At 37.1% G+C, this 16,383-nt stretch overlaps 1 protein-coding gene across 5 annotated transcripts; it reads right to left on the bottom strand.

Annotated features, from left to right (window-relative positions):
• Positions 1–634: 634 nt before the first annotated feature.
• LOC117461246 (uncharacterized) lies at positions 635–16,079 on the bottom strand. 5 transcript variants are annotated; one of them, XM_034103048.2, is made up of 22 exons: positions 15,945–16,079; positions 14,966–15,022; positions 14,248–14,540; positions 13,324–13,597; positions 13,072–13,100; positions 12,268–12,556; positions 11,999–12,039; positions 11,442–11,721; positions 11,047–11,090; positions 10,453–10,738; positions 9,876–9,904; positions 9,461–9,725; positions 9,227–9,270; positions 9,047–9,120; positions 8,650–8,864; positions 8,311–8,564; positions 7,175–7,294; positions 6,011–6,088; positions 4,508–4,536; positions 4,092–4,377; positions 2,726–2,766; positions 635–2,396 (listed from the first exon to the last, which is right to left on the bottom strand). In XM_034103048.2, the coding sequence occupies exons 2-15, from the start codon at positions 14,985–14,987 to the stop codon at positions 8,678–8,680; spliced, it is 2,157 nt and encodes a 718-aa protein (XP_033958939.1). In that variant the 5' UTR covers positions 14,988–15,022; positions 15,945–16,079; the 3' UTR covers positions 635–2,396; positions 2,726–2,766; positions 4,092–4,377; positions 4,508–4,536; positions 6,011–6,088; positions 7,175–7,294; positions 8,311–8,564; positions 8,650–8,677. The 5 variants fall into 5 exon arrangements, with proteins under 5 accessions (XP_033958939.1, XP_033958944.1, XP_033958941.1 ...); XM_034103053.2 differs by having other exon boundaries at positions 14,978–15,022; XM_034103050.2 differs by lacking the exon at positions 6,011–6,088.
• Between the last annotated feature and the right edge of the window lie 304 nt (positions 16,080–16,383).

Raw genomic sequence — 16,383 nt, 5'->3', positions numbered from 1 at the left:
GTCATGTGCACGTTCGTGTGTGTTGGAGGAGGGGCTCTGTAAGGAAGTGGCAGATTTTTGGCGGTTGTGTATTTTCAAATTCTAGCGTACTCGAGCTGGTTTCTCCGAAATGTTTATATAGGCTACCCCACCTTTAAGTAATTTCTTAGTTTTAACTTCCCTTCAAACCGTATTAAGTACACATTGAGAGGAAGTTATTTTGCCATTTTAAGTGTTTATGTTATAATTATATTGTCTTTTTAAATCTGTGCACATGAAATATTTTTCACGTCTGTCCGTACTGGATGAGGAATAGGGAGTTCTTCCTTGTGGGATACGAGCTACCTGAGATATGGAGCTATATACATAACATTTGATTAATTGATTGGTTGGCTGGTCTATAACTCTGTTTTACTGAACTATTCTTCCAGATATGTGAGAATATAAAAAACAAAAAAACAACAACTAAGTATTCATTACTATGTAATACATAATAATTCTCCTAGATCTTTAGCTTTTTACCTCATTATTCTTGCTTCTATATTGATTTGCGACCTAGTTTGATTCAAAAGCTAAGAACCACAAATAACAATCTATATAATTATTTTTTTAAATCGAAAACGTTTTTTGACCATCCGCATAAAGTCATCCATTATGTCTTTATTAGGATCCCCATTAGCACTAGCATGAGCATTGGCTATTCTTCCTGGGGTCCTCACACACTCAAAACATACAACAAAATTAACAAAATTAAAACAAAACAGCTCATCATTTCATGCAATTTACAGTGAAATGAAGTGAAAACTAAAATGGTCATCCAATTATCGCCATCCTAAGGCCAAACAAAAGTAAATACAAATAAGTGTACATAATAATATATGCATACATAGCCACAGTTCAAATTTACTTTGTAATACTTAAATATTTTTTTTAGCAACCTTTTGAAATGTACTTGAGAATGTTCCCGAATGATATGGATGGGTAAAGAGTTCCAGCTGACCATGGCTCTGTACATGACTGTTTTCTGTCCCTTATTTGATTTAGATTTGGGTAATACAAACCTTCCTTCTATTGTATGTCGTGGTTGATAGTTATGTTGAGCATACTGCGCTATAAACCTTTGTGATAATATATGTGAGTGAGTCACTGTAATATTTCTGACAAAATGTAACAAATATAATTAGACCTCTGTCTGACACCATTTCAGTGTATCCAGCATTTCAGTGACTGTGGTTCTGTAGGAACACTGCAGTGCACATCGTGCTGCCTTATTTTGTGCTACTTGTAGTTTGTTTAAATCTTTTTCTGCAGCACTAGACCATATAACCAAACAATAATCAAGCTGTGACAGAACCAAAGCATCCAGAACTTGTCTACTGACACCCATAGGCAAATATTTTACAATTCTTTTTACAAGTGACACACCCCTTCCCATTTTTACAACATTATCAATTTGTTTAGACCAAGATAATTTATGATCCAGGGTTATACCTAGCAATTTTGTCTCCTTGACCTGTTCAATTTGAATATGGTTTAAATGTAGTTGCAATTTTGGTTCACCTTTTAACTGATGATTTGATCCTATTAATAAAGATTTTGTTTTTCCAGCATTAAGTACTAACTTACTATTTATGACCCACTCTGATATCAGTAGTAGATCTTTATTCATAACATTTGTCAACTCTCTTGTAGTTGATGCTGCATAATATATTGTTGAGTCATCTGCATACATTACAATTTTGGCTTTTTCTAACACTAATGGTAGGTCATTTGTAAAAATAGAAAATAAAAGTGCCATCATCGTTACAAACTGGTACATTCAAAGGATGCAGTACATCCATATGGTAAAAGGAAATATTTGTATAGCAACTTTAAAGAAGGAAGTTTGAAGTGCTTTATTAAGATCATTATTAGCTTTAAAGAAAAACATTGACTGAAAAAAACAGAAACAATGAAATAAGAAAATACATACATTGTATTTTAGGTACAAATCTTGAAAAAACTGAATAAAATACACATTAAGGTAATAGGAGGAAATAGGAATACATTTATTTACCTCTATAACCCCAGAAGCATCATCATGAAATGCCCATTTATATTCATGCTTGAAAAGTATTTACAATAATTTTCCACTTCTGTTTTAAAAACGTTGCAAAATTCAGTATGACTGACATCCTAAAGATATGTTACATTACTGAAGAAACATTTACGTGTTGTTGCTGAATAGATAAACCTGAATACATCTGCAATTCTGCAAGAGTTGAATCATGATACAAAATATACATTTGTTTGTATCAAAATGTTTTAGTTCAAGGTGATGATCATTTTCATCCAGCATTCACTGAATGAAAGCTTGTTTAGAACCAGCAAGATGTCTCCTTGCTCACTCTCTGGATCTGTGTTCATCCACAGAGTTTCTTGGAGAAAGGAAAAGCCATCAGTGACAACAGATCATACTCAGTTGACTTTAAGAAAATATAAAAAGCTTCATTGCTTTAAATTACACTATAAAATCTGATTGTTAAAACAAAGAAATAATCTGATATTCAAGAGTAAAGTCTACACTCATGCTACTACATCTATAAGGCAGTTTGTGCAAAGCTTTGAGTGATATTTTCACATCAGCATGCTAACATTATCATTTTTAACAAGTTAAGTTTACCACGTTCACCATCTTAGCTTAGCATGATCAAATGTGCTGATAGAATGATGATTATCTTGCGTTATAATGGCTATCGGCACCTACCTTCTTCTGCAGTATTCTCAAGCTGAGTGATTATCCTTCAGCTGCAACACATTAAATAGAAATTCAAATTGGGGTAAAATCAGCCAAAATAGTTTCTTTGTTAATAATAAACCAAAACATGTTGGCACAAAGCTAAAGCCAGTTTCAGACACTTTAACATGGCTGGTTTAAGCTATAGTTCCCAACACCATGATGGGAAATCATTCCCAATATACCGATTTGACATAGAAAATACATTTACTCTAGACAAAGAAAGGCAGAGGCATTTGTTTTTCGTGTTTTCGTACATCCTTTTTCAATCTGAAATCTGCTTTTCGTTAGTATTTCATTTAATTTCAAACCTTTATTTAACCAGATTGGTCCCTTGAGATCATAGATCTCTTTTTCAAGGGAGACCTGCAGCAAATAGGTTTCACATGAAACATAAAACAAACATAAAACACTAAAGGACATCATACATTATATTTACATTCTACATTTACATAGTTATCGACATTTACAAGTACCCATCATAAAGCATTTCACTTAGCCTAGCTTTAAAAACATGCAGAGGAATGAAACTGCTCTGTTTCAATTCTTGCTGAAGATTGTTCCAAGCAAGTGGAGCTGCGCACATAAAAGCTGTCTTACCTAAGACAGTCCTTGCTCTTGGCACATCTAACAAGACTATATCATGTGACCTCAAGTAACCCACCCTTTAGTTGAATTGTGTCATACTTGAGTGTCATTATTTTGCGTCTCAACATTTTACCAACCGTGAGGTCCATACGGAGCATTAGTTGTGCATTTAAAAGCTGCATGTACATAATACAATTACAAACTGTACTCAAATTGAGAATTCTAAAAGCTACATAACTGACTTTCAAAATGTATTTTTGATGTAGAGCTACCCTGCACAAAGTTTTTTATTTATAATTTAAGCATATTATATCTGTTTATAAATGGTACAACAAAGACGTGATTAAACTTTTGACTGCGTTTTGCTCTGCATCAGCCAATCGGCTTGCTACTCCCTCACTAAGAGTGCTACCCAGATACACCTCAACAAACACACGCCTGTTTGCTACCTTTGCGCCAAAATAGTATACAGTAACAAACTCCCCTGATATCAGGATGGCAGTAAATCTACACATCTTCTGTCATAGACTGAAAAATGATGCACCTTGGCTAATAAATCAAATAAAAAAATATCACATTTCTGAATGGAGCACCTAAAAAGTGTTGGCTTATTTTAAACAGATGCAGTAGCACTTTAAATTGTTTTCTTACTTAAAGCAAATGTCCTTGCATGTTTCTTACTTTTTTTATTTCTATCTTCATGGTTGATTGCACTTATTGTAAGTCGCTTGAATTCTTCACAACTTACCTTTGGATCCTGAGCCGATGTCTGACAACTGCTGCACCAGGTCATTCCTGTTTATTTTCTGGAAAATCTTCTTGGTCACCTCCAAGGACTTTTGGCTGTAGGTCTGCGACATCAGATCCACCAGGTCTAATATGTTACTGTTCTCCAGTTGGCTGCATGAGATGCGTGGGAGGCCTGCGAGGACGTCACTGTACTGCAGGAACCACTTAAATTTGTTGAACTCTTCCTGTCCCAAATCTTCCAGCATTTTCAAAAGCCTCTCTTTTGTCGTTGTGATTGATGCCACCTGAGGATTTAAAAGTGAACAAAGGGAGTTATTATTGGGGTATAATGTCATAGCTGAAAAGCTCACCTGAATGCAACATCAGTTGTGGGAGGACCATCAAATGAAAGCTGTTTTGATTTACTTTACTCACCCCCTGCATCTCATCAGAAGAGTGTTCCACTGAAGTGAAAGCAATGAAAAAAATATTGTATGAATGATTGATTGAACATCTTACTTCCAACACTTTGTATCAGACTATTTTGATTCAAATAAATAAATTACAATGGCTTTATCACAGAATGATCAACAAGTCAGCTTTCACTAATTTTGTGAGTAATTTAATAAAACCCAAAAATGTAGCTTTCCTGTCCTGTGTTTCTGTAGTTCTAAAAACGTCCACACTGCCCTCTCCCATTTGGACCAGGGTAACACATATGTGAGAATGCTGTTCACTGACTACAGTTCAACTTTCAAAACCATTGTGCCTTCAAAGCTGGTCCTCAAGCTCAGTGACCTCGGGCTCAACAGCGCCCTCTGTGATTGGATCCTGAACTTCCTGACGGGCAGACCCCAGGCAGTGCGGATGGGAAAAATCACATCCTCCATCCTGATCCTCAACACCGGAGCCCCTCAAGGCTGCGTGCTCAGCCCTCTCCTCTACTCTCTGTTCACAAACAACTGCGTGGCCACACACAGCTCCAACACCATCGTGAAATGTACCGACGACACGACCGCCATCAGCCTGATCACCGACAGCGTACAGAGAGGAGGTCAGAACCCTGATATCTTAGTGCCAGGATAACAACCTCCATCTAAACGTCGGCAAAACCAAGGAGCTAATTGTGGATTACAGAAAGCAGCAGAGAGAGGGACACGCCCCTATCGCCATAAACGGTACTACTGGAAAGAGTCAGCTGCTTCAGGTTCCTCGGTGTCCATATCACTGAGGACCTGACATGGACTATCACACAAACACCATCACCAAAACAGCTCGACAGTGGCTCTTCTTCCTCCGCTGGCAGCTGAAGTTCAAGGAGACTCTAGGATACTCTGCAACTTCTACAGGTGCACGATAGAGAGCATCCTGACCTTCTACAGGTGCACGATAGAGAGCATCCTGACCTTCTACAGGTGCACGATAGAGAGCATCCTGACTGGCTGCATCACGGCCTGGTATGGCAGCTGCACCGCCCTCAATCGTAAGGCTTTACAGAGGGTGGTGAAAACTGCACAATACATAAGCAGGACGGAGCTGCCATCCATGGAGGACCTCTACTCCCAGCGGCTCAGGAAGAAAGCCCACAGGATTATCAAAGACCCCCATCACCCCAGCAACACAGTGTTCTGTCTGCTCCCGAATGGCAGGCGGTACTGCAACATCAGGACAAAAACCACCAGACTCAGAGACAGTTTCATCCCAGAGTCCATAATATTCAACACCTAAGCTTGCAGAATTGTTGTTGTTTTTCATATATATATATTTTTTGTCTATCAATTACACTGTTGAGGAACCTGCGATCTAAGTTTTTCATCCTCAACTACACCATAGTTGTGTATATGTTATGACAATAAACCTTTGAATCTTGAATCAAAGGTTGCTTTAAAAACAGCTTTTCTGTAGCACTTCACAGTCAGACAACAGCAAATAACTTACGATCCACTGTACCAGCAATGGAGGGTTGTCCACCTATCAGCATCTTACCATCTGAATCACCAGAGTTTCGTAACTCAACTGAAATACAGAACATACAAAATATGGATTTGTCATATTTTGTTTTTATGTATTGTGTTCTCATCAACACATTAAAATAAAGTTAATTTGTATTATGTTTGGACATACAATGGGATTGGGCTCTCTTTAATTTACTATAATCATTTTTGCATAACACCTTGGTTAATTAAAAGGTAAAAGAAAGATTTTTTTTTTCATATGGTGTACAGTAAGTAATAATGCCCACTGATCTTTCAGAATCTTGTGGCTCCACCGTGGTTTGCGTTTCCCTTTGTTAAGTTGTGAGAGTGTAAGGTTGAAGTCACTGATTGGATTCTTAAAGTGCACGTCAAAGAATATTGAGCTTTGGCTTTGGCTACTATTGCTGAGGGTTATTTTCTATGTGAGAAGAAAAAAAAGAAATAACAGAGAGAGAAGACAAAACCAGATGTGAGGGTCAATATTGAATAAACTAAAGATATCAGTTGTTAAAAAAAAGTGAATTAGTCACATGGCGAACAGAAAAAATGATGCTGGTTATTTCAAATGGAGAAGTCCTTATTGTTGAACTTAAGTTTGATGGTATATAATAATAATAATAATAATCCTTATATTTAGTATAGCGCTTTATCAAAGACTCTCAAGCGCTTTACAAATACACATTACACATACAGATCATACATGTAATGGTCATCTACTGTGGACAATACCCACAGGAGCAAATTCGGGTGAAGTGTCTTGCCCAAGGACACAACGGCCTGACGCAGTGGGGCGGGAGTGGGTTTCGAACTGGAGTTCCCCAACGCCCCCCTTGATCTGATGATCAAACGCATAGACCACATATGCATGCTGGTTTTTGACTAAGTCCACAATTTGATATGCCACTGGTAAATTACAAGCATACGTTTTCTCACATTCGCTCCCCTAGGTTAACACATTTTGGTTACTGAACCATAGCTAATTCTTCTGTATGTATGGCATATCTTATTATGTCTTTACAAATAAAATAAATTAATAACTGTCCCATTTTAATCAGTGTTACATCCATTCTAGTCTAGTCAGCAATACCAGGAACCTGGCCCAATTTACTGGCAATTCAAACTGTACCTCTGGGCAAATCTCGGCCGTTATGTCTGCTGTGAGGTTGAAATCTTGCTGCATTTTCAGGCCCTCGTTTGGGCGTGGCTTTTCGATAAATCTGAAGTCTTTTTTTTTCTTGTCGATGGTCTGGGGAAAGAAATCAATCTAAGCACAACCCTGCTTCAAGTTTACAGTAAGAAACATCTGTGTTTAAAATGCATTCATGAAACAATAAGGTTTTAACAACAGAGTATTAGGGTCAGTATCTAGAAAAAAAAATATTTATTTTAGATTTTGTTATTTCAGAATGGCCACTGAGGAAAAGGTCATGATAAAAGTAATACCTTCGAGACAAAATGTCTTTAACGTTTTGAGAGTAACTAAATAAGTGAGATCAAACCAAGCTGCAGCGTCATCGACAATTACCACCGAATAGGTCTGAGGCACGTCTGTGATTGTATTTAACATTTATAGCAACATGTGAAAAGTTAAATTGGCTTAATGCTTTGCTGTTTGAAGCAGCTCTCCATGGAGCAGAACTTTCCCTCGAGTGATAATCTAAAAAACGAAATGATATCTCGCTTGATAAGTATTATCAGGGAACACGTTATAACACAATGATAAGTATAAGGTTATATGTCAACCATGTATCGATCATTGAGAGTCATGTTGCAAACATAGCTTCTAGCTTTGGGCAGAGCTAGCTCTGTTTGTAGGGACTTGGCTTGGCGACCAGAGGGTTGCAGGTTCAAGTCCTGAACGGATCAAGTGAAGAGTGGGGACTGATACTTTGTGAGGTGGCAGTTGGTCTCCTGGTCATGCTGAGGTAACCTTGAGCAAGGCACCAGAGCCCCACACTGGGCACTGTAATATAGCAGTCAACTGCTTCTTGTTTAAGGATGGGTTAAAGGCAGAGACTGGAATTCACTGTGTTCCTGTTTGACTATTGGAAGTTGATTGTATTCAAATCCTTCATTTCCATAACACACAATAGGACCCTTTTCAGATAATATTTCCTTCATATGTTTTCCCTCACTTATGACTTTACTCTCATAACAGGACTACTTTAAGAATTAAAGATGTTATTTTCACAATTTAGCCCAAATACTCCATTGTAGGTTTTCATTTCATTTTGAATGTGTGACAGTAAGATATTCAGTCACCTCTTTAAGAGCAGGATCGAGCGGGGTCAGGTAAACATGAAGAACGGTGCGGGATGCGTAGGCTTTTGAATAAATCAACACGTTACAGTGTATTTTTACTGGAAAGCCCATTTTCACCAGGACCGCTCTTGGAGAGAAAACTGGTTCACACAGCTTGACATGGGACGATGTGACTTCAGACACTTTTTCCACAACATCTCCACAGTCATCTATGTGCAGGACTGCAAACTTTGGCAATATTTTAGGGATGTCTTCTGCATAGTATGAAGCATAAACAATTAATGTGAATAAAAAACAATTGCATTGATTATTTTGATATTTTCCTCCATGATCACTTACCTATGCAGATCCAGTGTGGCAGGTACACTTAAAATAACTTCCCAGAAATCACTGTGATGTCTATCAGGGGACCTGCAGGCATGTATCTCATCATTTCCATCCTCTTCATGGGTTCCTCCGAAGAGCAAAACTGGTACTTAAAGCTGACCTTGTCCTGACAGACCCAGCGCAAGCCAGAGACACTGCATTCAAAGTTTCCCGCTTCAGACTTTAGGCTAAAATATCATGAAAAAAATACAGAGTTTGTATTTGGTACAAAATGTAGCATTAATACTATTGGGGAAATATTTGTAGCAGATCTTAGTGTTCTCTCTGTGAAGAAATCCTAAGACCGAAGCTTCAGTGTTTACTATATTTCCAGTTTGATAATATGCCGTATTTAGGAAACTATTTGTACCTGTAAGTTGATGCCTCATCTTCATCTGTACTGTTCACCTCAGGTTCAAGTTTAGTCCAGCCACTGGAGTCCTTCTGCAGAGGCAATCATTTTTACAAATAAGTGAAGATGTGTCATTTGGAAAAATCACATAAATGAACAACAAATAACTGAATACATAAATAAAATGTAAGGAATTACCGTAATTTTTCCGATACCCTGAAGATCCAAGCTTCTTGAAGCCCCTTGTGAAGAAACAAGACTTAGTATAAAATGATGTTACTATGAACAATTAAATCTATGCCCTTTAGCACTATGTGCTACATAGCGCTGATGTAGCAATAGAGCAAATTTGTTATGCAGGAAATACGTGGTGAGTGATGTCTTTTTGGAAGCTTAAAATAATCCAATAAAAATACACTTGACTTTTCACACCTTTGGATCCTAAAGTGATGTTTGACAACTTTTGCTCCAGACCATAATCGTCTTCTTTCATCTTCTTTAAAATCTCCATTGTCACCTCCATAGACTGTTGGCCGTAGATCTCCACCATCAGATCCACAATCTCAACTCTCCCTGCCGTCTCTAATCTCTGATTTGAGATTCTTTGGAGGCCACGCTTGAATTTCTCGAGCTCTCCATGACTTAAATCTTCCAGTTTTTCCAGAAGCTTCTCCTCCAATGATGTCACGGTTACTTCCTAATGGATTCAATGTCATCAGAGGGAATTAAATGTAATATCTCCACTAGTTGAAAACATTTTCCACCTCTTTACTGTCAACATTTGCAAACTGTAAAACCTAAATGAGAGCCGTGTTGTGTAAAGTGTGTCTGATGTGATATGACTCACCTCCTTCGGTGGTTTGGACGGATGTTTATCTAAGGAGAAAACCAAGGAAAAGCCTCATCACTGATTCAAAATCAGATTATCAACGACTTCTTAAAGGAAAGTTTTTTTTTTACTCCTCTAGTCACAAAGAATCAAAAGTGTTTAATAATCGGGAGCCGTGTTCAACAACAGGAAAACGATATAAGCTATATAACTGCATGTATATAACACTTTCATTTACAAACTCCCACATAACTCGTGCAGTATAATCAAAGTCTCATTCATCCAGGCACTAGCTCACTACTTCTGATGTGTGGAGAAGAGTAGCGCATTTCAAAGTATGAGACTGTTACTGTAAGGGTTTCAAACAGTGAGGTTGTTTTGGGATAGTTGTGCTGTTATTAAACACGCCCCCCCCCCCCCATTTACTTAAATTCATAGAAATGTCTACATTGTTTGATTTGTTACTCACAGTGGAGTAATTAATTAAAGTTAATTATTCCTTAAAATAAAAAAATAAAAGCATTGCAACAAATACAAAACTCATGACTATGAACTCTTCTGTGTGATGTAGCAGTTTTTGTTTTCTTTCTCTTACTTTTGAGTCTTAAGATAGTCTCTGATAATCTCTCCACTAGATCAGTTCTGTTCATGTCCATTAAAACCTCCCTGGTCAACTCCACAGACTGCGGACCACAGGTCTCCACCATATGATCCACCAGCTGGAGTGTACGTTCTGCCCAATTGGGATATCCATAAGAGAAGTAGGATATGCTCTTCTGGAAGTACGTGAACTGCAGAAACCACTGAAATCTGTAGAGCTCATCGCCACTCAAATCCTTCAGAGTTTCCAAAAGGATCGGTTTCTCTGCTGCAATTTGTGCCTGAAAAATGTAACGGACGTGTAAGAAAAGTTGTTATTTCTTCTAAGATCTCTCAAGTCAAAGACACACTAACATCTGTTCTATTAAATATGTTTAGCTTTTTTCTTGACAAATGCACATTTGTATATGAGTGTTCAGACTTCAGTCTGCTAATCTGATCAGAACATCAGTGGAAGAAAAATCATGTTGACAGAAGAGATCAACCTTAAAAACGGTTTGGTTTGCATCATCATTGTTAAGTTCAAGATGGATAGGTTAACAACTTGCATCTATTGAATGCAAGCTGTGATGTGTAGAGTCAGACTCACTCCCTCGGACTCAGCAGGTCGATGTTCATCCACAGAGTACATCTCTGAAGAGAGAAGATACATTTAAATGACTCAGAGGATTGAAAACTCATTCAACATAAGAGAATATAATCAACTTTAATTACACTTACTTACTTTAAACAGAAACAAATGAAAATAAAATGAATGTACATCAATAATTAACACTGTCACAATCTAAAGCATTTTAACACAATATTTCTTGTTGAGACAATGTGCCTGTTGGTCATATCATTATTTATTTAATGTTTGCATTGATTCCTGTACCAAGTTTGTTTTATATTTAACATTGATGATGTCGCTGAGAAAATGTATGATGTATGTGACGTGATGTTTATGACACTTGTTTATGTTAATTGTTTTCTTCTTTGTCTTACCTTTGACTTCTAAGTTTGTAAACCTCTGCCTCAGATCAGTCCTGTTAATGTCCTTCAAAACCTCCATGGTTATCTCTACACACTGTTGGCCGAAGATCTCCATCATCTGTTCCACTGTTTGAGCTCTGCCTGGTGAGGGACTCCAAATCAATGGAAAATATCTCGGCTTCTTCTTGGAGAAAATTAAATCCAGGGTCTGCTTGAATTTCTCAAGATCCTCGTTTCTCAAATCATTCAGAGTTTCCAAAAGCAGATGTTTAACAGCTGCCATTGTTGCTACCTGAAATAATCAATACATTCATCAGACGATTACAAATGTGTCTATTTGCATCTCATCACTTTTAATGTTTTCCCATGAACTGGTTAGTTGTTGTTGTTGTTGTTGTTGTTGTTGTTGTTGTTGTTGTTGTTGTTGTTTTGACAGACAGACAGACAGACAGACAGACAGACAGACAGACAGACCATCATAGATAAGTCAATCATGTGTTTGGGTCATATCATTATCTGTTGAAGGAAAGGTGTGTTGTAGAAAGTCAGACAGAAGTGACATTACTTACTTTCTGGATCACTGCAGGTCGCTGTGCCTCTGAGTGTTTCTCTGAAGAGAAAAGAGGTGGAGATAAACAAACTCAATACATTTTACCCTCTCCCAAAATATTAATCATTGTTCTGATTAGTCATAAAACATACTTTGTACACTAGGATATAAATACATTATAAATATACGTTTCAACTATATTTATAACTTAAAAGGAAGAATACAGAGCTTATTAACTTAGGATAAACAGGTTTGATGATTTAAAGATCTTTGTGTCATTTATCTTACTTTTGAGTCCTGAGCTGCTTTGTGACAGCCTCTGCACCAGATGAGTCCTGTTCATCTTCTCAAGAGCCTCAGTGGTCATCTCCAGCAGTCTGTGCTGGCCGTGATCTCGCACCAAATAAAACACTATCTCCTGCCTGTCTCTCATCATGAGCCAGCTTGGTGAGATCTGTCGGTAGCCTTTGCCAGGGAGAATTTGACTCAGGACCATCTTAAAACTCTGTAAATCCTGGTCACTCAAATCTTTCAGTGTTTCCAGAAGCAGCTCTATGACAGACGCCATCGTTTCCACCTGGTAAAATCAAAGGAGACGTTATTGGGGCAAAAGAGCAATTTCTCAGCTGGAATGATTACAGATTATTTTTTGTTTACATTTCGTCAGTTTCAGTGTTTTACAACTGTGGATGTGGTAAGAGAACATCAGGCATGACACGCACAACATATCAGTACACTTTATATTGTTCATCCAATTCATCACAGAACTGAATCATAACTTTATTTGACTTCCTAGGTAACTCTTTCAAAGACTGTGGTAGAAAAACTGCGATAAGCCTCTTGATTTTACAACAGAGTGGCTTTTTAACCAGTTTAATCTTTGTTTTGTGTTTGAACAAATACTATATAGATAACGGTAATGTCTAAGAACGTATGTGTACCTAATTTGGCATGATCAGATTATAATAATAATAATAATAATAATATTTCTATCTGGGACAAAAAAATGAAGTTCAGGATGAAGATTATTAACAGTTTTCTTAATCTACTGAGTCAAAGATCACTGTGTGAAATTGATGGGACTTTACTCACGCTCTGGATCAGAGAAGGAAGCGGTTCCACTGAGGATAACAAAAAAAGGAAAAGGAACATTTAATTTATTTCATCCCAATGTGACACATTAACCTCTGTGACAGTGACAATATAATTATTTATATATCTACTTAAAGATATTCTAACACTGTTCAATGGTTTAAGATACATTTGGTATCGGAATATACATAAACGATATTCTTATGAAATAGAAATGTATATTTTCATATATTTCTGTCTGTTTTCTCTGACCTTTGGTTCCTGAGCTGACGTCTGACAATCTCTGCACCAGATCAGTCCTGTTCATCGTCTTTAAAACCGTGTTGGTCATATTCACACACTTTCCGCTGAACGTCTTCACCATCAGATCCACTGTTTCATCTGTGTTTGCCACTTCGAGTCGACCCCTTAGGATCAGTGGGAAACTTTCCTCTAATTCAATGAGTGACTTGAATTGGTTAAGCTCATCTGAACTCAAATCATTCAAAGATTCAAGAAGTCTCTTCTGAGCCATCATGCTTTCTACCTGTAAAGTTAAAAGGACATATCTTAGAGTGTATGCAGGATAGGATGTAGGTTAGGTTATGTGTGTGATTCACATCCAAGATCGGAGACTGAGTCTCTTCTTATTTCTATCACCAAGATTAACTTTTAGATTGTATTCAAAACTCGATCTACTGTATAGCGGTTGTATGCCTCCACAAAAAGTGGCAGTTTACATCCATGGCGATCCAAAATGTCATATCTTTATCATTAATCATTTTAATCCCATGGCATTTTTCCACCAAATTCAAAATCTGTTTATTTTTGTACTCAAGTGGATGTTTGTCCCAAATCTAAATAGATAGTTGTTGGGTTAAGGAAACCCCATTCTTCCACACAGCGCCCAATGGGTCAGTGGATGATTTGAAATGTTGTCAATCATTTTAAATCATGTTTGAAAATAATATCAGGTTACAGAATATTGTTTCTCAGTGAAGGATTTCCTCGTCGATTTCAGAAACATTTGCCAGATCAAGGTGAGTTAAGATAACTAATGTTGTTTTAAATGTTTGGCTTAGAGTCATTAATATTTTACTCTCTATTGCATCTCAAAAGCAGTGATTATATGAGCGGCACACCATATGATATCCAAACTTTCATTAGAATCCTTTTCAAAACTAAATATGTACTCACCTCCATGTCTTTCTTATTCTTCTTATATTTCTCAGAGTCATCAGCAAGGTCATCGAGGAGATCTGACTCATGTTCTCTCAGCAGTTTGTAGAATATCTCTTTTCCTCCAGGTCCACAGACTCTCAAAGGCCCACTTAGGAGAGCCCTCATCTTCTCCTGAGGGCCATGGAGGGATAGGATTTCCTCATAATGTTCTCTATTGATAACTTTATATGAGAGCAGTCCATCCAGAATTGGTTCAATGTTTTTTACTCTCTGGACTAGTGCTATATGATGTTTATCCACAAATAGCTCTGAGGAAAGAAAAGGCAAAGTGGTTAGCTTGGAGATAATATGCATCACGATATAATTAATAACAAGTGGTAAAACCTCAAATTCATCTAATATTACAAATCGGACAATTAACTTTTACTCTGAATGAATTACTTCTAAGAAACTAAGGAGCACATATTTGCTAAAACACGTTTAATGTGGTGATTCTGTATGATTCTTTGTGAGGAAAATTAAGTTATAAAGATCCGTGGTCCGGTAAAAACAACCCAATAACCAAACTAACTGTTTAGTGGACAATAGCTATTGAGTAAGTCGAGTGAAGAATTTCCTACATGATAAAACAGAAGGAAATACGTTTTCCAGTCAGATTCTGCTTTTAAACTCACTTGTTGTATCCAACCTTAACTCAAACTAAAATACTGTGTAGGCCTACATGCTGTAATACCTGTGGACCTACCTTCCTCCATCGTGTTTAGATCAGGTGCTGCCGATGATTAAGGAGCTGTTAAAAAAGGTATTGTTGTTAGACTTTACATATTCCTCTGTTGTCTCTTATACATTTACGAAAGAGAAACAAAATGCTGTCTTTCTTTAACGGTCCCCACACTAAGAAATGAATAATTAAAACTAGCTTAGGCTACACCACACATTGTGAGGCTCAGTTTAATGACAACTCCAAATGTTTAGCCAAAGAAAAAAAAGTACTATGAAGACATGTGTGAATCAGAAACAGACAATAAATCCAATGATAAAAAAAAGAAAAGCTACAAGTAAAGTGAAAGTCTCTTTAAGAACTTCTCATGCACCGCTTTGAGCCATCATGAAAGGAACATCAGTTTGTGGTAGCTTAAGGAACAATTTTGAGTTAATTCAGACCAGATCTAAAGATGCTCAATTTCCAATGATATAAAACTATTTCGGAAATCATTTGAGAAGCTAACACAACAGATTGTTTGCCATTTTGATATTTAAAAATGGCTCGAGCAAGTAGGCTACTAATTCTCCAATAAGTTAAAAACTGCTTTTTTAATCCATGTATTTATAGGTTAAAAGCTTTACAGCCCAGGAAAAGGTAATTGCCACGCAGCACAAACTCCACTAAAAGTAGCTTTTTTGTAATTTTCTAACACATGAAACCTGCCATAACAGTTTCAGACGTATTTTGTAAAACTAGACGTCAGGAAACGGAACCCGAAAAAAACAGAAGCGATATGTCAGTGTGACAGTTATTAAGTGAATGTGTAGTGACTGAATAATATAACCAAAATGTCCATTTTACATGTCATTAGCGCAAAGAAAACGCAGAAAGGTTAAAGTGAAAGCAAAAAGATCCATTAATGTTCAATAACTGCGGGACACCAGTTGATCTGTCTCGTGAACGTTAGGCTACACCTGTTCGTGCTGCACGTAGAGATAAAACTCACCGGATGTTTATCTCTTTCCCCCTCAGTCTGCTTCCAACAGGTTCTCAATATCTTTCAGTATCTTTAAACTTTATGAAAAGTTTAAATCCCGCTACATTTCTACCTCTCGTTCAGTTTCCTGAAGCCGAAGTTAAACGTGTGTGTCCTTTTCTCTGAAGTGACGTGGTTCTCTTAACTGCTCAAACCACCGCCCTTTTTCCTGAACATTGTTAAACTAGCCTATCTTTTAACAATAACAATGATATTAAATTATGAGGGATGAAATAACATTCTGCCATACATTCTTAAAGATATTGATACTGTAGGAATCAGTAGCCTACTAGTTAGACTACTCCCACAAGTGCTATGAAGAACCATTACTGTGTATCTTGTGTCAAAACACTCCTCTGACTAAATTAAAACAATAGAAAACAATTATACAGACTCACAATATGTATCA

The sequence above is a fragment of the Pseudochaenichthys georgianus genome, chromosome 16, assembly GCF_902827115.2.
Source record: "Pseudochaenichthys georgianus chromosome 16, fPseGeo1.2, whole genome shotgun sequence".
Taxonomy (NCBI): Eukaryota; Metazoa; Chordata; class Actinopteri; order Perciformes; family Channichthyidae; genus Pseudochaenichthys; species Pseudochaenichthys georgianus.
The sequence above is the reverse complement of the archived record's forward strand: the minus strand, read 5'-3'. Positions and strand labels throughout refer to the sequence as shown.

Coding starts and splice junctions, on each gene's coding strand:
- LOC117461246 (XM_034103048.2), bottom strand. CDS start 14,987: ATGGAGGAAGGTAGGTCCACAG. Junction 9,726..9,875: donor CGTCCAAACCACCGAAGGAG/GTGAGTCATATC, acceptor TGAATCCATTAG/GAAGTAACCGTGACATCATT. Junction 8,865..9,046: donor GATGAGGCATCAACTTACAG/GTACAAATAGTT, acceptor ATGATATTTTAG/CCTAAAGTCTGAAGCGGGAA.